Genomic DNA, 22,298 nt, shown 5'->3' with positions numbered 1-22,298 from the left:
GCCCAAGAGTACGAAGTACAGTTCTAGTATTTGTAGTTCATTCTATCCATCTAGAAGTGGCAGCGAGAGGAGTGCAGAGCTCCACAATTGTATTTTTTAATTGTATTTGTTTGCGTAATGTTGTGAAGAGTATCTGTCCGCCGATTGAAAGTTTTTTAATCTCAAGCTGACTACGGTGAGAAGGGAAATCATCGTCGTATCATTCTCTTACCGTACAGCGCCGATGCACCTGAATCAAATTGAACGTCCACGTTACCGTTTACGATTTTGACTTTTTCTTAAAAAACTTTCATCAGAAATTGCAGCTAAATTGCAGCTGAATTATTGGCTCCGCTAGCTTCAGAAGCGAAGGACACCACTACCCAGTCTTTAGATACACAAAATGTCTGGTCAATAAAACAGACGTCGGAATTGCAACTGGCTAGAAATCGCAATGTTCACGAAAACGTTGTTCAATCCGATGATGATCGAAGCTAGCATGCAGCTAGCTGGCGCAACATCGTAAAAACAGCAAGACCGACTGACTGTTGTCGTTCGTACGGTTCATTTTGGAAACCCAACCAATGAATGTACCGTTCATTTGCTTTTATTTTAGCCTAACCTCTAAAACATTTACATTTCATAAATCTATTGTTTAAAGCAATCAGATTTCATTTATTTCTTGTGTTCGTGAAAAAAAAAACACATGGCAAAGGACCTTGTAAACATGATCGCAACTTTGTGAAAATTGATTACAGATTGAATCACAATTGCCACATTCAGGGGAAAAAAAAACTTTTTTTTTTCATCAACACTATTCACCCCTAGTTAATAATATATCGTGAGTTAGCGTTTTGGGCCATAAAAATTCTTGCGTTAACAGCCTCTGGACTCTTTACATTACGCTACGGTATTATGTGGCCCACAGCTTCTGTCGCGAGCTTGCTTAATGGCCCTTGTGCACAACTCTGCTCATTATCACCTGTTGCACTACAATAGCGCACGAGGACCGAACGGCCGCCTTGTTCGCAGCAAACCAGTCCAGCGGCATGCATCCATCGTCTCCGGGAAAGCTTAATGTGAGGGATCTGTCTGCTCGGACCCGTAAACAGTCGCCAGCTCCGGGCGGCGTGATGGCAACTGCAAATGCTTCAGATGTGGAACATGTGTCAAAAGTCTTTAGGCGTGTACGTGCCACCGGGAGATAAGCATCTTCACTACCCCCTCCCCCTTCATCCCCAACCTTCCTAACGCGAGGCTTACTCAAACCAGTTTTGCGTGCAAAAAGGCAAACAATGGCAAATCGGGAGCAGAGGAGGAGGAAAAAAAAAATCATCCTCGGGTTATTTGTCGTCAAGTTAACGCGGTATAAATACGTGGCCGCCCTGTTCATGAGAAGCTTTGACGCGATGGGTGGGGGGGATGATTGTGGATTAGATTTAGAGGCCGGGGAGGTGGTTTCCCCCCCACCACCCCACGTGACGTTCGCCGAGCACCCGCCGACGCTGCATGGCGGCGGGGACCACTTCAGTCTAGCCTCCTCCGCTTCCCACTTCCTTGAAGTCGCCGTTTTTTTTTTTTTTTGTGTGAGTCCATCCTCTCGATCCTCTTTTAAGAGGATAGCGCTATAAAGCGCCACATTCCTTCACCGTCTTTTGGGCTAAGAGGTTGGGGTGGCTTCGCTCTCTCGGGGGTTAAGTGGGATAAGTGCGTGGCTCATGTCAAGCCGGCTACCCCCCCCCCCCCCCTCAACCCCCCAATAGTTTCTGGAAAATTTGCAATGGGGTCAGATTGGATTACGGTGTTTTGGTATTTATACGGAGACGGAGGAGCTTTGAAATGGAAAACCATAAGCGGAAAAGCAAGTGCCATGCAGTCTGAAAGGACAAAAAGAAAAACCGGCGCTAATTTCCTCTGATGGCACGGGGTGGACTTGTCTCGTCCCGGCACACAATTGCCTGTTTTGTTCCTGCGGATGACAGTTTGAGGGAAATGCATTAGGGGCGATCGTAAATCTTGAAAGGAAACCGTCGCGAGTAGACAGCCAGCAGGCAACGTGAACGTTGTCCCACTCAGACACCGAGCTTACTTGGCTCGACCAATTTGTTGCTTCCTTCCATAGATTTCTCACGAAAAACATGAATCGGAAAGACCCTCTCCGAAATTGTCAACGTGACTTTGATTCATCATTGACGGGAAGATGGACAAAAGAGGGCGGCCCGGTAGTCCAGTGGTTAGCACGTTGGCTTCACAGTGCAGAGGTGCCGGGTTCGATTCCAGCTTCGGCCTCCCTGTGTGGAGTTTGCATGTTCTCCCCGGGCCTGCGTGGGTTTTCTCCGGGTGCTCCGGTTTCCTCCCACATTCCAAAAACATGCGTGGCAGGCTGATTGGACGCTCTAAATTGTCCCTAGGTGTGAGTGTGGTTGCGAATGGTTGTTTGTTTCTGTGTGCCCTGCGATTGGCTGGCAACCGATTCAGGGTGTCCCCCGCCTACTGCCCGGAGACAGCTGGGATAGGCTCCAGCACCCCCCGCAACCCTAGTGAGGATCAAGCGGCTCGGAAGATGAATGAATGGACAAAAGAAATGGGCCATCGGCCTTTTTACTTTGTTTTATCGGCTTGACACGTGTTGGGGAAATCCCAAGTCATTTACGTACTTTGCAAAGCCAAATTCAAACAGCGTCTTAGTTGAACGTCCTTAGCGTATCATTTCGGCGGACGGTGCCCGGGTGCTGGGGCAGAAGCTTAACCGGTCAAGGGGATGTTTTGAGAAGATAAGACGCGACTAAAGCCGAGTCCGTTTTGATGGTTTTTGTTCACCAGTTGTATTTTACAGGAGAAATACAGAAATATCATACAGCATTTCTGTTCCAAATGAACAGGTGATTATTTTAGAAGAACTGATCCGGTTCCTTTCAAGGCTCCAGCCCCTAACCACGATGCTCTTTCTGTACTTTCTTCTCTCGCCAAGACCCAGCAGGGTGTGCTCACTTATTGCAATTTCAAATTCGGATTGATGACCGGAGGGTGCGGTCACCTTTGGAGGTAATGTTGTTGTTTTGTGGCCATTTTGTTGATGTTAGTTGTAGGTTGCCACACAGCAGAGTGCGGCGCATAGCTCCCTCCTGAGTACAGGAGTTAAATCCTTCATTTCGACGTAGCATCTTTGGACGCTTAAAAATGGCCTCCGAAGAGCAGCGCGCAATACATTCTGGTCTATAATCTCAAAATTTTAATTTTATTTTCTTTACATACATAAATAACTTCTTTCCGTGCCGTTCACGTTTCCATAAGTTGCCTCATGCTACTTTTTTTTCCCTCTCCCCCTCCTCCTCCTTCCTCCCCCCTGCTTCTGTTGAAACTTGACCTCCGGTTTCTGGGTGAATTCACGGTTTTGTCAGTAGCGAGAACAACAATTTTTGAAGTGTTCGCGGCGGCGGCGAACTCAAGCGGCGGCAAAGTTGAGTGCGGTCAATTGAATCTCCCGCATGCCTCTGCCGCCATGAATGCACCACTACTGACCCCCACCACCTCCCTCTTCTGCCCCACTACCCCCATACTCCCCACCTCCACACACTCCTCGGCCACTGGTTTAATATTTTTTACACGTTTGCACACAAAGCCCGTCTTTCTCAGTTGAAAATTTTGAGTCTCGTGAATTGAATGAATGAATAAATCCAACCAAGTCTTCAAGAAATGTAAAAAAAAATCCAAATACTTGGTTTATGTACGAATATCATTTTAGGTAAACTGATACTAGGAAACTGATTTTTTAAAAATATTTTTGAAATCCTTTAAGGTATGTTGAGGGAAAGCCAAGTTTTTAACCAGAATTTCAAAGCATTTCCACTCGGGACTGACTTCAATTCACTTGGTAACTTGTTGCATTTGCGTGCAGCACGACAGCCAAATGCTGCTTCATCGTGTTTGCTTTGAACTCTGAGCTCCACTATTTGAAATGTGTCTGAAGACTTCAAACCAAATAAAAATAACCCACCAAAATATTTTGTCTCAATTTAGTGATAAATGTTCCTTCTCAGGGAGAAATTTGAACCTGTTATCTGTTGTAAGACTGCCACCGTATTGCTACGCGGTCTAATTTTAGCGCTTAAATTGCTCTACCTGTCACTAGACATCCATTTTTACACTATGTCTAGTATACAGCAACGTGCAGACCCTGAGAACTATGTAGTAGTGAATTGTGGAGATAAGGCATTCAACATTCATTTCTTTATCGTACTATATTAGTTTTCCGAATATTTTGGGGGGTGTGGCTAAAACGAGCCCCCCTTGACGCACTTGGGCTCGGGCAAATACTCAGCGAGTGCTATTAAAGCACGAAACTGGCCGTTTGTAGCCTGCGGGTCAGATGTTGCCTGCCTGAAGTGGGAGCTTGCGTTGAATGGAAGCTCCATGGTGGAACCAACTCGTGCAATTTGTGGCCACCGTGCGTCAACAGGTTCATTTGGTTATGTACTGACAAAGCACACCCGTTAACCTTTAGAACCTTTATTCTAATAGTCCGTGAATTTTTTTTTTCTTTTGTAATGCCAGATCCCCAGATGCACTTAGCTATATGCACCCGACATGCGTTTAAATGTCCTTCCTTTAGATCTCTTATGAGTTAAATATGACTCACTTTCAGTTACCCGCCCTCCCCTTTCGTTTTACTAGCTGTGTTTGGCTTTACTGCTTTTTCATGTTCAAATTGCATGTCCCGTCAGGAGACTTGTGACATTTGAAATACGATGCCAGGTCGTATTTACTGAGCTAGACAATACACGAAAGCCACATGAAAATCAGAATAAGTCGGATGCGGTTAAGAGCCGTGCCCTCATTTATTGAATTCTCCCACAGATGTTTTGCATAAAGACATTTTCAGAGGGTAATGAGGAGGGGGGGGCGTGTTTGGATGTAAGCTGAACCTGGGCGCCTTTCATTTTCTTTTTTTTTTTTTGTGTCGCTTATGTGATTCAGGAGCGTCGGCGGCTCGGGCACGGAAGAGACTTGAATGTGTGCAGCTGCTGCATTAAGTTTTCCCATCAAAGCGTCGAGTGATGAATTGATGGTCATTTGTGGTCATGCTTGCCTTCACGGCTCCCTTTGAGGATCCTCAGCGGTGTTTTGGGTAGAAGAAGAAGAAGAAGAAAAAAAGTTCATTTGATTGAGCTTGCTCAGAGCTAATAATACCAAATTGACTTGATGCTAAAATCTATTTGAATACCGATTTCGACATGAGTAGCTCACTTAACCTGTTTCAAGGCTGCGAAACTGCCAAAGTTGAACTCATTGTCCCTAAATTTAAAAAACAAATGTTTCCATTGGAAACAGTAAAATTATTATTTAACTGTGAGTGACTGTACCGGTAATGTTTTAAGAAATAGAATAGTTTTAAGGTAACTGTTGCCTGGTTTAAAAAATATACAGTACCGGTATATTAAAAAAAATATTGAATAAAAAAAAAAAATCACATGCTATTGGTGATGTTAACATGGACAATTAATGAGTATACAGTGAATATAAAAATCATTTTTGTGAGACCAAGATGAATCATTTCAAAACTTTTTTTCACTGCTTGGTCAAGGTGCAGTGAATTATGAACAGTTCCAAATCGCAGAGTCAGCACTAAAGGGTGGCTTCGGGTAGAAACCAAAAATAAAGGTCAGCAAAAGACTCCTAGAGCATCAGAACTTTGTCGCTGGTTGGGGGGCATTTGAAATAATGGTAGCTTACTGATCAGACATATTTTGTCGAGGTGAAAATTTGAGCGCAAAGGCGTCTTTCCCAGAATCCCAGACAGAAAGTTTTATATAAGTCACAATAATAAAATTCATGTTTTAACAAGGGAAGAAAGTTAACAAGAGACATTTTTTCTTGTAATTTTACGCATTTTATTCCGGAAAGGATGCCACTGTTTTCAGTGGGGGGGGGGGGGGGGGGAGAATAGCATTATCTTTTTTTTTATCTTTTTGTGCCCATATGCAGGTATGCAGTTTTTTTTTTTTTTGGTGGAAATATGACATTTTGATTTATTGCAACCTGACTGAGTTGAAGCCAGTGATTCACAAATGGATGGATGGCATGCAGGTGTGCCTTGAGGGAAATCGGAAAGGTTCCAATGATACTGAAAATCACGTAATTACAAATATATCTTTCTTCATCATGCCAGGAAAGTATAGTGTAACGCCAGTTTAAAAAATCAACAGTGATTCTCAAAGTGTGCAACAAGTACCGCGTAAGACACACAGAATCCCTCTAGTGGTGCGCCAAAGAATTGCCGATAAGACATCTCTAGAATTCACATTCAGAACATGCTGTGCAATCAAAAATTGGAATGTACCAAGTAGCTGTGCGGTACTGGCCCTGAATTAAAACAATGTACTTATAAAATTTAAAAAAAGACGTTTTCGAGCAGTATGCCAAATGTCATGGTCAACTCTTGTCAATAGGTGTTGTATTTTGACCGTTCATACACTTAATAATAATAAAAAAAAATAGCTATCTTGATGTTGGCGAACACTTAAGCCTACTACATGACTGTATTTTACGGCTGTCCATTATACTTTTACTTGGAAGGCTTGGTAGTGTTTTTTTTATTTTGGTGGTACATGATGTAAAAAGTATGAGAACCACTGATCTCGAGGTTTTAAGCTCCCCTTGCACCGTTGGAATTACCTCCCCCCCACTTCCCAAAATGGTGAGCGCCAAAGTGTCATGTCTGGCGGCGCTCATGTGGGCTCCATCACGCAGCCTGCCGCCACACAGACCAGGACACAAGCCCTAACCAACCAATTAAAATCCGATTAGGAAACATCTTAGTTAGCGAGAGGACCTTTCGCCGGCCCGGGGTCAGCCACCTAATAAGATCCATGGCCTATAGAGAAGCTGCAGACCTTCACAAATGCTCCTGGCGACCGAGCGTGGCCCCGGAGACCTCTTCTGGCCCACATCGCGCTTTAATTGCTCACTGTATTTAAAAAGAAGAAGGTGGGATTCCAGTTAATTAGTCGGGGGGCTGGACATTATACGACGTGGGGTTTGTTAGCTGGGATTTGGGCGCGGATCAGCTTTTGTGCACGTCAAATGAGAAGTGAGTAGCGAGCCGGCGATACACAGTGCGCCTGTGTGGACTGGCGACAGTCTCCTCTCATGGGAAAACCTTAAAGGAGCCCCGCGTTATCACAGGACCTCATTATCTCATGTCTGCCAGCATCCTTTGGCAGGGCGCCCTAATCAAGGGTGGCACAGACCTACTTTGCAATACTTTTTTTTTTTTTTTTTTAGTGTGTGTGCGTCACACCCTTTGCGTGATCCGAGGTGTTGCACGACTTTTGCGTGATATGCCTGCGTCTCGACTTTTGTTTGGTCATTTAGCCGCTTGGCTCATTAAAATGGAAACAACGCCCCCTGCCCACCTCTCTTTCATCATTAAGCTACAAATCCAAGCAACAAATGCTGAGAGGAATTCAGAAAAATCCAACAAGCCAAAGGATGTTCTTTTGATGAAAAAGCCAAAAGAGTTCTCGCTACGACCTCAAAAAATAATGCGTGGTACATTCTGACAGTTTTAATACTGAATTATTGCTCTCATTTATTCAAAAGAGTATTCATTAGTTACTTCTGGGGAGGGTGTTGTGGCAGTGACTGTGGATTTGTTTGTACCGCAGCGTACTTTTCACGTGCACACGCCCCACAGACGTGCATTACATGGTTTGTATGCTTTATGCCCCCCACAGGGTGGGGGCATAAAGCATTTTATTTACCTGGAGGTGAGTGTTGCAAAGACGTCTACATAGAGAAAAAGATCGCAGGAAGAGATTTACACCTGCCTCTCTGCTGCCAGAGAAGAAGCCTATAGGCTACAGAGATGGCCCAGTGGAGCCAGCTTGTCTGGGGCCTCTGCTTAGACCCCCCCCCCCCCACTCCCTCCCCCGTACCTCTCCACTCCCCTCCTCCCATTCCCTCGCCCTCCCTCCCTCTTTGCTCCCTCCTCCTTCCCTCCGCTGTGGATTAAACAACATCATAAAAAATGACCATCAACGCACACACTGTAAACAGATTACTCTGCTTGGCGCCTGGCGTACAAACTGAGGCGCTCAGGGCAAAAAGAAAAGAAGAAGAAGGAAAAAAAAAAAAGCGCATGGCCGAATCACGTGCATGACCCGCCCCCCGCCGTAGCCTCAGCCTCTTTCTTCATCAACCGAACGTGCACGCGCGTACTTCCCAGGGACGCTTCCCGGTCATGTCACTTGTCCTGGAGGAGGCCACTTTTTGTCGTTGTTTCTTCTTTCATCCGACCTTCCGAAGCTCATTTTTAGATCTTCGAATGTTGTATTTGTTCATCAGTGCTAACCGCCGATTGGATCGGCAGCGTTTTCAGAACAAAAGTGAAAAGAGCCATCTAAATGTACCTTTAAGGATTTAAATGACACTTCACAATTTTAAAAAACAATATCACGTTACCCGTCTGACTTTTGAATGCAAATTAAGATGACGGAGTTTAATGTTTGTTTATGCACAGACACCTTATTATTGGATAAAAATATCGCGTTACGCGTCTGACTTTTGAATGCAAATTAAGATGACGGAGTTTAACGTTTGTTTATGCACAGACACCTTATTATTGGATAGAAACACGTTCAATGGATATCAAGTGCCATTGCAGCAAAGTGTGGCTTTGATCCAGGCTGACGCGGCCTCATCCTGGATCACTTGTTGCTAGGCAGAATTTGTGGAACCCACTTGTGATAGGACAATCTTCCAGTTGTATCACGAGCCTGAATTTCATGCAAAATATTCCGGATTAAAAAAAAAAAAAAAACGTCATCTGTTGCTCCAAATAGTTTCCAATGTGTAAAAATGAAATATGAGTTAATTATGCAGCCCAATTAATGCTCTATATTAAATATGACATTTTTAGAATAAGGAGAAATAGTGGGGCCCTGCCACCTCATTGATGATGCAGTTGAGTCGCTGCTCAGCGTAAAAAGTTGGAAAAGATAAAAATTCTGGTTCTCAATACTTTCAGTGCTCTGTGTTAAATATGAACATTAGAAAGGAGAACCAACATCCCCCCGACCCCTTCTTTCAGTTGGACATACAAATCATTGCTCTGTGTTAATTATAAAAAAATTAGAACAAAAAATCATGTTGCTCAGATTCATTTCCATTCTCTGCAATAAATATAAAATAATCATGTCAGCTTTGCGCCTATTGAAAGTTCAACTGAATCACTGCTCTGTCTTACAAATTATATATGAAGGTTATAGCTATGGGTCGTAGCTTGTGCCTATTCATTTCACAATGGAATCAGTGATTTTTCAGTGAATCTAATATATTGCCCCCCCAAGGCCCCCCAAAAAATTGTCCAATAAATTTCACAATTTTGTCGCGTTCTTTATTGAAGGCAAAGTGTTAAAGAGGAAGAATGACAGCATTTAGCCCCTATTGTTTTTAAAAATCACATCACTGCTCTGAATTCAATATAAAATACCGGACAAAAAAAATACCATACCTCGTAGTCAATCTGTACTCCTACTAATTTCACACAAAAAAATTCCCATGTATTAAATATAAAATTTTTATAAAGAAAAACAGTGCCACATTGGGGGGGGGGGCTACTGCCTTACCCCCATTAATTTAATCACTGTAACATTGTTCTGTATTAAATGTAAACAAAAAGCAATACAAAAAATTCACTTAAAAAAAAAAGTGACATCACTTTCACTTACACATGGACCCCTAAAAAACACACACACACGCAAACACACACACACAAAGGAGAGGGTGCAAAGGGTGTGTCTTGTGTCTGGTGGTGAAGTTGGTTTTTTAAAAAAAAATCCCCATCTTGATGCAAATCCCTCTCTGCTCTGATTTGTGCAAAATCAAGTCTTCACATGGAGCTTGTTTGAACGCCGGCCTGCAAATCATCAGGCTGTCAGCGTCGCAGATGCTCGGCGAATGGCTGGGATTTTACGCTACTCGCTTGAGGAGCGACTCCAACTTTTGCACAACCTTCCCGGCCTGCTTTTTGTCTTTTGACGAGATGAGCCGAGAGCCTCGGCGTGGACGTAAAGCCCGATTGCCCGAGTTTCTGTACGATGGGGGGGCGGGGAGGTGGTGGTGGGGGTGAAGGGTCTTCTCTTGCAACAAGATATGCGTTAAATCCATCTCATAATCTGTTGTGCGTCGCTCCGAGTTTTCCGGCCGCTTTGAGTAACTCCCACTTTAAACAGCAGCGCTAGCATGATTGATTATTTGCTGAACGAGCACAAAGTGTTAATGGAGGAGCTTTTAGCTTAAACACCGATATGCGGATGTCTCCAAGTTGTAAATTATCTCCAGATTTCTTTGATTTTTTAAAAATTATTTTCTTTAAAAAAAAAGTATTGATTCAACAGTTCTCCCTGCATCCTGTTGTCGTAAATACTTGCAGAAGTCGAACCAGAATCAACTGCCTCGTTCAGTCATATAGCGAGCGACAATCGTTGACCGGCATGGTTTTAAGGGAGAGGCGAGGATAATTTAGGATTCGACGAGGAAAGCTCCCTTCTCGAGAAAGGAACAAGGGTGATTTCCAAAAAGGGCTTGGCCCATTGAATGACAAAAGGCAGCTGACTCTCGCTTTTCCTTGGCTGCCTCGCACAACCGAGAAGAAAAACTAAATTAAAAAAAAACAAACTAAAAAGCTTCACACAACAAAGCAATGAGAGGAAGCAACCAGATGTGATTTATTTGATATGTGAACAAGTCATTTGTGATTTAAATCTGGCCATGGAGAAATATTGATGGGAAGCGAATTTTGCTGGTCAGAGGTTAGATTGTTTTCCACTGGGATCTCCAATTTCTCTGTCTGGGAGCATAAACATGCTGACGTTGATTTTATGATTCATAAAAAAGCTTTTACGAGACGTTGCACGGACAGGATTTTGGGGACTGATCGCCATGTTAAAAACAAAAAAACAAGCCACCACCAATCTGATCAAAAAAAAAATCTTGCATGTACTTGCGTAATGTTAACGACCATCAACAAAATTATTTTCAAGCATTTTTGCCTTTATTTAACAATTTTTGCTCAAAAGAAAAACCACAACAACAAAAAAAGATCGCCGATCCTCAATCACCCCCCCCCCAAATTAACCAAAGTACTGTATCTATTGAAATAAATTACCGCAAGTACGTGTGCACTGTTTACGGAATGTCAAATACATTCTCGATGATGTTTTTACCTAATTTAACACATTTTGTTTAAAAAAAAAATAGTTAGGAATAGCGGGAGAGAATTTTTCATCGGTTGTTTTTTCTAAAAAAAAAAAAAAAAAATCTGTACTCAACCATACTTGACTCTTGATAATTCCACCACGCTACGCTGGCGACTTTTCGGTCAACGATTTCTATTTATTTTTGCCCCCCCATAAATAATTCACCACTCATAGCCCGCCCCAGTGGCCCCACATGCACCAATCTCTCAGTTACAAGCATCCTGGGAGTATAAGGCAGTACAAGCGCATCCTTAATAAACAAATACAAGATGGCGAGCAGCTCTGGTTTCACGGCTGAAACATCCTGTCTCTCTGCCGGGGTGAAGTGGCGTCTTTGTCCGTATTCATTATCGCCCACTTTCGGCCCGAACGTCACATGATTTCCACGCGTCTTATGAAATGCATATTTAGTATGATAGAGCACATGAATTAGACATATCCACTTCATGGACACCAGACGAGAAACTTGATCTAGTCTTGATTCGTTAACCTCAATCGTGTAGTGTGTGTGCGTGTGTGTGTGTGTGTGTCCCAAAACAAAGACCACAATCTTTTTTCTTCCATCTTAATCGATTTCAGGGGTTATTATGAAAAGACATTTAATCCTTCTTGCTTTCACCTAACGCTTCAAAACAAGATCATCCACTTAAAAAAAAAGAAATAAGTAACAAGTACTTGCCGTTGAAATGATGCTGGTTTACGATGTTTATAAATCACATTTTCTTCAGTGTTTATACATGAACTGTACATTATTGCAATACATATTAGGACTTGATCAAAAATAAAAATAAATAAATAAGGCTTGTAGCAGCGACATGCTTGCCAAATAATGAGCCCACATACCCCTCTACTACTTTGACCCAACCTGTGACAACCTTTGACCCTTTGTATGGTGAAGTGGTACAGCATTTTTTTGGTACTTTTACTTTGTGAGTACGTTGAATGGCGTGCGTGCGTGTGTGTGTGTATGTGTGTCCAAGCATTGTTTATTACTCCCACACATTGCTAAGCCTTAATAAGGAACTATAAATCATGAGCTACGAGCATTGCCAAATACTGAGCTTACGCCTTTAGCCTCTCGTAAAGTGAGACGCGAGTTTAAACTTCCTTTTGTGAAGAGGTATTTCAAAATTAATATTTGGAATGTGTGTGAGAATGCTGCAATTACCATACGATGATGCGAAGCAACAAGATCAGAGAATGACCACCTGCTTGCCAAATAGTGAGCCCGCATTTAGCTCAACAGTGTTTCTGCACTATATGACGTTGACACCCCCACTGTATGTTTCATGGAGCGTTTATTTTTGGATTTATTTCACATGCTGCTGTCAACCACTGCTCACGCCAGACACTCGCACACAGGCTAGGCCACGTCGCACGACACCCCACCAGAGCCCCGCCCCCTAAAGGCACATGCATGTATTGCATTCACTCTGCTACATGTATGCATTTTACTCTTGAAATTATATTTTTTTCGATGTGCTAAGCACTTGAGTGAAGACTAATATGTTGCTTGAAATGAAATAGTAAGTAATCCATTTTTGTTAGATGTTTTGGGGCCTTGAGAAATCGCATTCCCCATGCGATAATCGGGAGTTCATTGTACTGCTTTGTATCGGCCATATTTTACAATAAGGTTCTCTGTTGTCTGCGATAACTGAGCCCTAAAAAGTTAACAGTAGCTTGACAAATAACTTGAGAACTTGCAAACAGTGTCTTAATGTTTTACAAATATGTTATTTGCCAGTTAAACACACACACACACACGCACAAAAATGCTGTGTTGTTTTCCCAGCCAACTTGCTGAGTACACAATTAAAACTGCTGGGTCACAAAAATCTCAATTGTGCTCCAAAAATGGACTTACACACAACTTGGGTCAGTTTGACCCAACCTGAGTTGTTTCGTATTAATAATTAAAAAAAAAAAGATAAAAAATTGGTTGTACCAAACAACCCCGAAATTTGGGTCATTACTGACCCAAGTCGCGGGTCGGTCCAAATTTTGATTTCAATTGAGCTATTTTTGACCCAGGTGTTATAAGAGTGTCGCCGTGGATTTGGACCCGAACCGATCGAGTTACTTTTAACGCCAACCAGAATGTTATTTGGAGTTTTGTTTGAGTATTAGATTTAATCACGTCTATGCTGAAAACATGGTTAAAAAAAATCGTATTCGCTTTTGTACGGGCTGCGCGAATGTATCATGTGATGAGGCCCGTCCATTCGGCCCATCTGTGTGCCTACCGATGTGTTCCTGAAACGAAATATTCAATGTCGAGTGAAAATTGATCCGCTGATGCGAAGTCTGTTTCCCTCTCCCGGTCCGAGCAGATCCCGGCGGAGCAACCCGATATCTTATCGGCGAGATGACCAAGTTCAGGGCCCGCACGCCGTCTCCTCCTCCTCCTCCTCCTCCTCAACCCGCTACTGGACGTGGGATCAATGGAATACCATCGGGATCAGAGGGGGCCGGCACCCGCCCACCCCGCTCGCTCGTGGGCCGCGTGATTGGACGTCGTTGACCACCGCTGAGGCTTTCATGCAAATTGATGAAGGTAATTTGAGCCGATTAAGTGCAATTTGATTTGCGTTAAGAGCCCTCCTTCTTCTGCTCCCCTCTCGCTAATCCAAAACGGTTTTGATTAATAGTTGGGGATGCGATGAAGTCATGTGATGAGGGCACTTCAAAGGCCTTGCGCAGCAGCTGTTTGTCGTTGGCGGGAAAGGAAGCGTGGATTTCCTTTTTATACTCAGCAGTCAGACATGCAAATTTTTTATGACAACTATCCTTGACTTTAATCGATCCCACAATGTCAAATTGAGCTCGGGTGAAACGGACGGACACTTGCGTTGTCGTTTCAGGGTCGTGTAGCAACGCAAAAAGCCAGGAGGGTTCTGATTTCAGCAGCGTCTTTGGAGTTAAAAATGATGAGGCACTACTTGGCCACAATGTGCGAATTTGTTAGCCGCCTGTTGATGGGCAAGGAAGCATGAAGCGCAATCCTAACTGCCTGATAGTTGACTGTGTACTGCTTTGGGGCACTGCCTAATACAGAGCTCGTACCATACTACTCTGTATTAAATGTAAAATGGGCTTTTTTGGGGGGGGGGGGGTAAAAGAAAAAAAAAAGGTTGTCTCAATCCTGTGGGCAACATTTTCCTGTGTCCAACTAGCCAACATCTGTTGAGGGTCTGCTGAGCCTTGAAATGCCCTACTGTACTCTGCGTTCATGATGAAATAGAAATTAGGGAAATTGTGCCAACTGCCGAGAGACGCAGTGGGACACTGTTCAATGGAAAACAATTTGATTACTACGAAAGCTACGAAAGATAAAAAAAAACAAAACTAGAAAGGATCCCAGTGAAATGACAAAGCAATGAAATCACTGCTCTGTATTAAATATATAATCTATACTTGGGCAAAGGAAAACTGACTTGGCTGAATTTAGTGGGAATTGGCTTATATAAACTATTGCAACCACCAACAACTCTGTATTAATTACAAAAAAACACAATGACTACTCTGTATTGAGCCTAACGTACTGTATCTCGGGGTTGCGGTTGTGTGTGTGTGTGTGTGTGGGTGGGGTGGGGGAGGTTGAATAGGTACTTGGCCAAATTATGGATCAATTAAAGGACTGCTCTGTATTGAATTTAAAATATCAGGGGGCACAAAACGTGGAATGGTGCCCATCCGAATTATCGATCAATTCATTGACTACTCTGTATTAAAGTACATTTAGAAAAAATAAACATGGGGAGTTCCCCAAAGGCAAGTAAATGACTCATCAGTTGAATGACTACTCTGTTAAATATAAAGTATACAGCTGTTTTCGGGAAAAAAAAGACCCATTTAAATGACAACTCTTTATTAAATATCAATTTGAGCAAAGTGTCCGCCCAAATAACTGCTCAATTCAGCTACTATGTGTGAAATCCACATTGTCAATTCAACAATGCAGATTGCTGAGCATGCCGAGCGTCCGCTGCGTGGTTTGACACGCGCGTCGAAAAGCCAAGAAAGAAGCGCGGTAGCAACCATTGTGTGAGTGTCTCGGTTGTTACGTGCCGCCCGGGAGCGTCTGCATAAACTCCACCTTGCCTCCTCAGAGCGGCCCAGCGCGGCGGCCTGACTCAGTGAAAAAACAAAAGACAATCCGAGGAAGTGGGGAAACAATCCGAGGCAGGCTCCAAAAGGGCCGCCATTAAAAAAAAAAAAAAAAAAAAAGACGACGACGGGCCTCCACTCCTCCCCTTCAGCCTTCAGCTTTAAACGTACGGCGTGATGAAGGATCAATGCGCCGACCGGGCAGCCGCCCCCCCGTGCCTGGTGTCGAGCACTATATGCCAGGAAGCATGTTACAAAAACACCGGTTTGGGGTTGGGGGTGCTTGGACGAAATGGGGGAGAAAGCCCCCTTAAATGTTGCCAATGCTTTGTGAGTGATTAGTGGAATTTTGTGTGTGTGTGAGAGAAGGCTTCCATGTTATCTCACACGCGCGCCAAGAAACGTTGACTGTTTCCAGCCCGTGGATCATATTCCAAGCTCATTTCGGCCTACATTCCCCACCTTCCTCTACCTCTTTAACTGCCGCCCTCCCCGGCCCCGCCCCACTCCCCTCCCCACTCCTCTCGCTCCTGTTCTGATGTTAGCAGACCCTTCTGGATCTCCTGCAGGACTTATGTGGTCACTTATTTTCTTCGCTTGCAAAAGAGACACTGCAGCGGCAGACCAACAAATCATGCTAAGTCGTAGCTGGCAGCGCGCTCAAAGAGAAGCCGGGGGTCTCTCTTTGCCACGGGAGGAGAGGGCAGCCGTTTTCTCAGGGAGGGGGTGAGAGCAGGAGGCCTGGTCCTTATCGAGGCTGGATCGCAGACACCTCCGCCCCTCCCGGCAGGAATGCACACGGCCCCCCTGTAGCAGTCGTAGAAGAAGAAGCAGAAAAAGGAGGAGGAAACCAGCCGACATGGAGAGGAAGTTGAATTGGGGGTGAGGGGGGGGGCATAGGGAGTGAGGGGAAAGTGAATGGAGGACGAGGGAGAAAGGGAGGAGCGTTGCAGCCAATGGCGGGAGGGCCGAGAGCGCATAGCAAAACAAACATGGCATTTGGCGGCTTCGACGCTCTTCCGACGGCAATGGTCTGCGGTCGTCGTTGACTCCCCCGCTGTACTCTCGGCGTTTGAAAAGGCGACGACAGCTGTCAGATAGCACGCCGCCAACCATGTGACAACAGCACAAAAGGTGCTAAAGCGCGTGCTGAATCTCGATCAGAAATGGATCGCGTTCACACACCAAACGGTCCCGCGGTTTGATCGTTTCAGGCCAGTGAATCTCACAAAGTGTGGCGCACGTCCCAAACGGTCTCATGGCCCACCGTCCCACAAGTGGGCCTCCCTCTAGTTGGACTCAAAAGGATCCATGAATTCAGTGTGCCAACTGGACTTACAGTGGCGTAAACAGTTTTTGATCCCCCCACATATATTAGTTAAATATAGTTCAGTGGTATTTGCATGTTAAGCATTTTGGTAGATCTGATTATTTATTTAAGGGCTTACAATAATATTGTGTGTGTGTATATATACTGTGTATATATATGTGTGTGTATATATATATATATATATATATATATATATATATATGAATCCAAAATAATTAGTTTTGTCTGCGCAATGTATAATATTAACTACAGTGAAACTCCTCTACAACGAAATCATGTTTGCAGCAAGACATTTTTCACAACAGGGGGTTTTCCACTGTAGCAAATTTGATCTCGGATGTAAACCCACACACAGTGGTTTTTTTCGTTGTATGGGGGCAGGAAAGTGGGAATGGTGTTAATGCATGAAGATTTTTTTTCACACGAAGGGGTATTTTCGCCCATGTAGGTTTCGTTGTAGAGGAGTTTCAGTGTACAACACATAAGAGAACTTTCCTGGTTTAAGTGGTTGGCGCCCCACAATTTTTTTTCCCCCCTCCCTCCGCTTTAAACGCAACTGATTGACTGTGAAGTTTCCACACACACACGCTCCCTCCCAACCTCAATGTATGTTTGAGGTACTGCGGCACAGGATGTTAACGTATTAAATGTACCGCAATTATCGGGGATGTGGACTATTCCCACAGACTCTTTTCCCATGGCGTAAATATTTACTTTTTTTATGTGTTTTTATTTATTTTCGCAGCCTTTCTTCTTATTCATCCGAATGTGGAATTCCAACGCGCCGGCTGCTAGCTTGTGGTTGGACATCAATGCAAATAACATTGTATGTCAGGTGCCGATTGGGGTTCAGGGGTTCATCCTCAGTTCAGCCATGAGCATTCCACACAATTTTTACATTTTTATTCACCCTTGTGTGGCCCCTGTTGCACTTCTTTTCTTTTTTTCTTTTTTTTATCTCATCGTCTTTTTCTCCGGGCCATCGTTTCTTCACCCATGACACGTTTGACGACGTCCTTTTTTTTTTTTTGCCCAGGAGTGATGCGGTGAAACAAACAGCACATTAACTGTCCATTCCACTCACTGAACTTGTCACCAAGGAGCCCTTCCGCATGGAAATTATGGTGGGATCTTCAGACAGAAAGTAATGCTCTTCAATTACGAGGAAACCCACATCCAAATTTAGAGTTGTCTGTCGTGTTGTACCACACTAAGCCAGGCCGTACAGAAGCTTCCCGGAAGAATTACAGCATAATTAAGAACAAGAAGAAGACACCCGTTACTGTAATAATACAGTGCGGCGTAGCGCTTTGCCGTTTTAAATATCCGTTGTTACAGAGGAGCAGAAAGAATATCCTTTGAGTATTGCCGTTTGATGTTTGGGATGATGCTAATCAACGTTAGCCGTTCTTTAGCATTAGCATAATTTCACTTGAGGACTTTTGTTATTTTATGAACGTTTTGGTGTTTCTACATGCACAGTTCGACTCTCTTTTGTTTTGTGTGTGAGTTTCATTGCAAACGTCAACTGGGGGGGACAAATTAGCTTCGAGTAAAAACACATTTTGCCTTTTATGTGGAGAACTGTGTGAGCGAGAGAGTGAAAACAGGTGCCAAGAAATACTTTCAAATGTGATTCAATAAGTTCGAATGTCTTGTTTAGATGGGTTGAAACGATGTGGACGCAGTAAAATTATATTTGAAAAGTTTTTTTATATGATGTTTTCAACTAATGTGGGTGGATCAGGACCAAAGACCTTCCTTGATATTCGGATAAACGGAATACCAATACCACAAAAATGGGGAAGGAATGATATTTTACACTTTTATACTCAATTCTAATAACATGTTGCTCACACAGACTGCAAACAATATATCCCAGTTTTGGATTTTCGATACATATAAATATTTCATTTCCACCAAAAGTCAAAGAGCAAAAAAAAAATAAAATAAAAAATTCACCCAAAATATTGTGCAGCACTAACACAATGACTTTGACTTCTTACTCAAATGGAAGTTTTAATTTTAAATGAGACTAATGAATGCCTATGAAAATATCATGGCGATTTTTATGGCCCGGCTTTTTCCAAAGTAGGAGCTAAATTATTCAAGTTGGGCTTCACTGTCGAGAAAAATGATGGATTTTTCAAAAAGAATCAGCTTTGCCGTTTTGATGACTTTTTGGCACGCATGACACGAGCACGCTCGTCTGTTGCCTTAATTTCCCCACTCGTTCCTAAAAGTCACGCTCTAATTTCCATTTAAATATATTTTGATGGAATCCCAATTAGAATGTTTTCTCCCCGCATAAGAAAAATCCCCCGTTCAGGCAAAAGAACATTCCCCCGCTTGCATCTGTTTGTTGGATCAGAGCGGCAAAGGCCAACTTATTGCAAGCACATGTGACTTGGTGCGTGTGTACATGGCCGCAACCTATGTAGCCCCCTCATTTACCCCCCCTCTTTAAGATGGATCCTCGCCATCATTAATGCAGGCCCACGGCGAGCGCATGTCTACACAAGTTTGCATGGGACGCAGACATCTGGCTCCTTCCGATTTGATCCTGGTTTCCCTTCCCGCAAACCTGCTCTTTCCCTCGTGTACTTGGTCGTTTGCGCTTTTGGGAGAGGATGTGATGCCGTGGTTGCCGCGACGATGAACTTCAAAGAGGTCGGGGAGCAGGGGGAGGGCGGGAGGCTTCAGTCATGAGCGGGCAGAGGGCAGAACTTGGTCAATGGCGGGGATTTGTCGCCTAATAGCTCCTCTGGGGCGACTTAAGTTCTAATTTCAGAGGTGCTGAAAGTAGGATTTTATGGAGTATGCGCGCTCACATGCTTTTTTCATTACGCGGCGTCTAATTGCGGTGATAATGGAGAAAAGGCTGGGAGTGTGACTTTAAAGATGAGCGTCTGTTGCAAAACAGCTTTTAATCTCTTCAACTACCGTATTTCCTCCAGTGAGGAACTGCGGCTTTTATAGTTGGCGTAGTGTGTGGACTGCTCATTTATTTGAAGTAACGCGTCTGTTTCGAAGAGGCCCTTTTATTTGGATAAATGCCCAAACATTTTACATCATTCCATATCATTCAAGTATTTCACATTTTCACCAGTAACATCCCACATCATTTCAAGAGTTTCATATTATTCAGTATCATTCCGTATCATTTCACATCATTTTTCAATATCCTGTCATTTAAAGTCACTCTGTATTTTTCCGCCAGCATATTGCACATCTATCACAAACTTTCCACAATAATCCAAATCATTTAGTTAGGCCACATCATTCCGTATTTATCACCAAATATCATACCACTTTATTCAATATCGTTCCACATCATCCCGTATCTTTCAGTATCATTCTGTATCATTTAATTCCACATTTTCCACCAGTAACATGATACATCACTCCGTATCTTTCATACCATTCAAAATCAGGTTTCCATATATGTATATTAGTAGTGCTGACAGTTTAACGCGTTATCTGCATTAAAAACAGTTTTAACTCAATTAATTTTTTATCGCAAGATTAATCCACGTCACAGCGGATGTTATGTTGCTCTCAAATAATCAAATGTGCTCCACGTTTGAATAGCTGCTCCAAGTGAAAAACGTTCATGTCAAATTGAAGTCGAAATTGTTGTTTCGGTAAATATTTGCATTTTGCACAATGAAAACCGATCCGCGATTCCATGTTGATGAGAGAATTAAAAATGGGAAAAATAGGAGAAAAAGAAATCAAAGAAAATTTAGAGTAGATAAAAAAATCTGTGATTAATTAGGATAATTCAGAGTTAACTATGAAATTATACATTTGATTGCAATTGAATATTTTAATCATTTGACAGCACTAATATATATATACATATATATATGTTTTTTTCCATTCAGCATTTCAGCAATCACACAATGTCTAGTGGTACAACGCGCCTTGCCAATGGCTGCCGACCAGTTCAGGGTGGCCACTGCCTCTCGCCCCAAAACAGTCCGGGATTAGCTCCAGCCCAAACGGACGCGGAGCCAAAGAGAAGCTGCATGCTTGGATTGACGTCATGCCAATTGCAATTTGTTGAGCGTCTGTGATGACGTCACCGCAGGGGGCGGCCTGCCACACGAGTAAATCCTGTCCATGTTAATATTGACGTTCCCCTTCGCTTGTCTTTCCATCAGCAATAGATTTAATGGTCACTTTCTGTAAGCTTATTCAGCACAGAGGGAGGGAAAACGAGAGCTGGGAAAAACCCTCGGAGGGCCGCCGAGAGCGTAAAAGATAAAAGTCAAATAAGTGGAATGGAGCTAATGAGATGCACTGAGTAAGTTGAGAGCGTGCACGTTTGTTTTGGCCATTTGACTGACGAGTGCCTCAGACCTCCGGACGGGACGCACGTTGCCGTCGTCGCCGGCGAGTAGCAGAAAGTGCACCTTTTAAAGGCTTGCGGTCGGACTGGTTATAGAATCCTCATGCTTGTCAAAGTGGCTCCTCCGCTTCCTGTTTATCTTTTTCTGCATCTCCTCAACTTCCTCCTGCCATTTCTTGACGCCGTGGCTCTTTTGTTACCTCTCGTACGAAAACCCCATCTAATCGGCCCAGTTGAAATCAATCTCATGCAATTATTCACGGGAAATGTTTGCTTTGGCTGCCAACCAACACCAACCTCTGAAATTGGAAGGGCCTGTTGCGGGGGCGTGTGTGCTTGCGTTGCGTGCGTGTGTTTGTTGCCGGTGCAGATGTGCCGCCTAATCGCAGACGCCATCATGCAGAAACTATTCTTTTACAACCATTTCAAAGCATCTGCAACGAGTGTCACCGGGAGGTTAAGTCAACTCTGAAATGCAGGTTGCATGCCAGAATGGAATGAAAAGGTCGAGCGTTGCCTGAACGACGACTTCTGACGAGTCGTAACCATCCATTGACGCGCACCTCCTGCTTATGCTTGAAAAAAAAAATGGCACGAAAATCAATTTTGCAGACGTCGTTTTTGCTTAATCCTGCCGCTTAACGGTATTATTTCATTTCATGTTCTTGCGCGATGCCATGCGTATTGTTAAGGCAGAGAAGTGAAAACAGCTAACGTTGTCTTTATTCTGAGGCTTTCTGGGAAGGTATTGATTTTAGCCAATTGTAGTAACTAATTAGGCATTTGGTCATAAACCTGGAAAAGAAAGTCGACGGTTTCATGTTCCTGGTAGAGAAACACAAAGTAAACGGAAACATTATAGCCCCACCAAGCACCCTGCTCATATATTTGTTGTAAACAAGAGCGAGGGCACTAAATCAAGTTTCAATTCATTTACTTTGTCCGGAAAAGGGCAAATGGCCAGATTGGCCAACTTTGAGTGAAAATTACAGCAGTGAGTCATTTTTCTTTTTAGAATTTAGTCAAATGATTAAACTTTGAACCAGAACTGAAAATGATTCTGGTTTACAAATAAATCACACGTTCTTGAGGTTATTCTTAGCTAGCATGAATTGAGCAAATCATTGGCTAATTTCAAAGACGCTGTTCATCTCGTGACGAAACTTAAGACGACTACAAGAAAATAATTGTCTTCAAACGCAGATGAGTCTGAAATTTTCTCCTTCTGTGTTGTCGTCTAAACGTAGAGGGCGTTGTCGTTTAA

At 43.3% G+C, this 22,298-nt stretch overlaps 1 protein-coding gene across 15 annotated transcripts in view; it reads left to right on the top strand.

Annotated features, from left to right (window-relative positions):
* LOC127591339 (uncharacterized) overlaps nucleotides 1–22,298 on the top strand; it is a 279,941-nt gene that overhangs the window by 28,252 nt on the left and 229,391 nt on the right. For 4 of the 15 annotated variants that reach the window (XM_052051375.1, XM_052051377.1, XM_052051374.1 and 1 more), the window contains exons 1-2: nucleotides 9,763–10,074; nucleotides 13,574–13,797. In XM_052051375.1, the coding sequence (XP_051907335.1) occupies nucleotides 9,830–10,074; nucleotides 13,574–13,797 (469 nt within the window). In that variant the 5' untranslated portion in view covers nucleotides 9,763–9,829. Of the gene's footprint in view, nucleotides 1–9,760; nucleotides 10,075–13,573; nucleotides 13,798–22,298 lie in introns of those variants that run through there. The other 11 variants (XM_052051372.1, XM_052051365.1, XM_052051362.1 and 8 more) reach the window with 9 other exon arrangements.

Source organism: Hippocampus zosterae, chromosome 18 (assembly GCF_025434085.1).
Source record: "Hippocampus zosterae strain Florida chromosome 18, ASM2543408v3, whole genome shotgun sequence".
In the NCBI taxonomy this organism is placed as follows: domain Eukaryota; kingdom Metazoa; phylum Chordata; class Actinopteri; order Syngnathiformes; family Syngnathidae; genus Hippocampus; species Hippocampus zosterae.
Note: the sequence above shows the minus strand (reverse complement) of the source record. Positions and strands in the feature narration are given on the sequence as shown.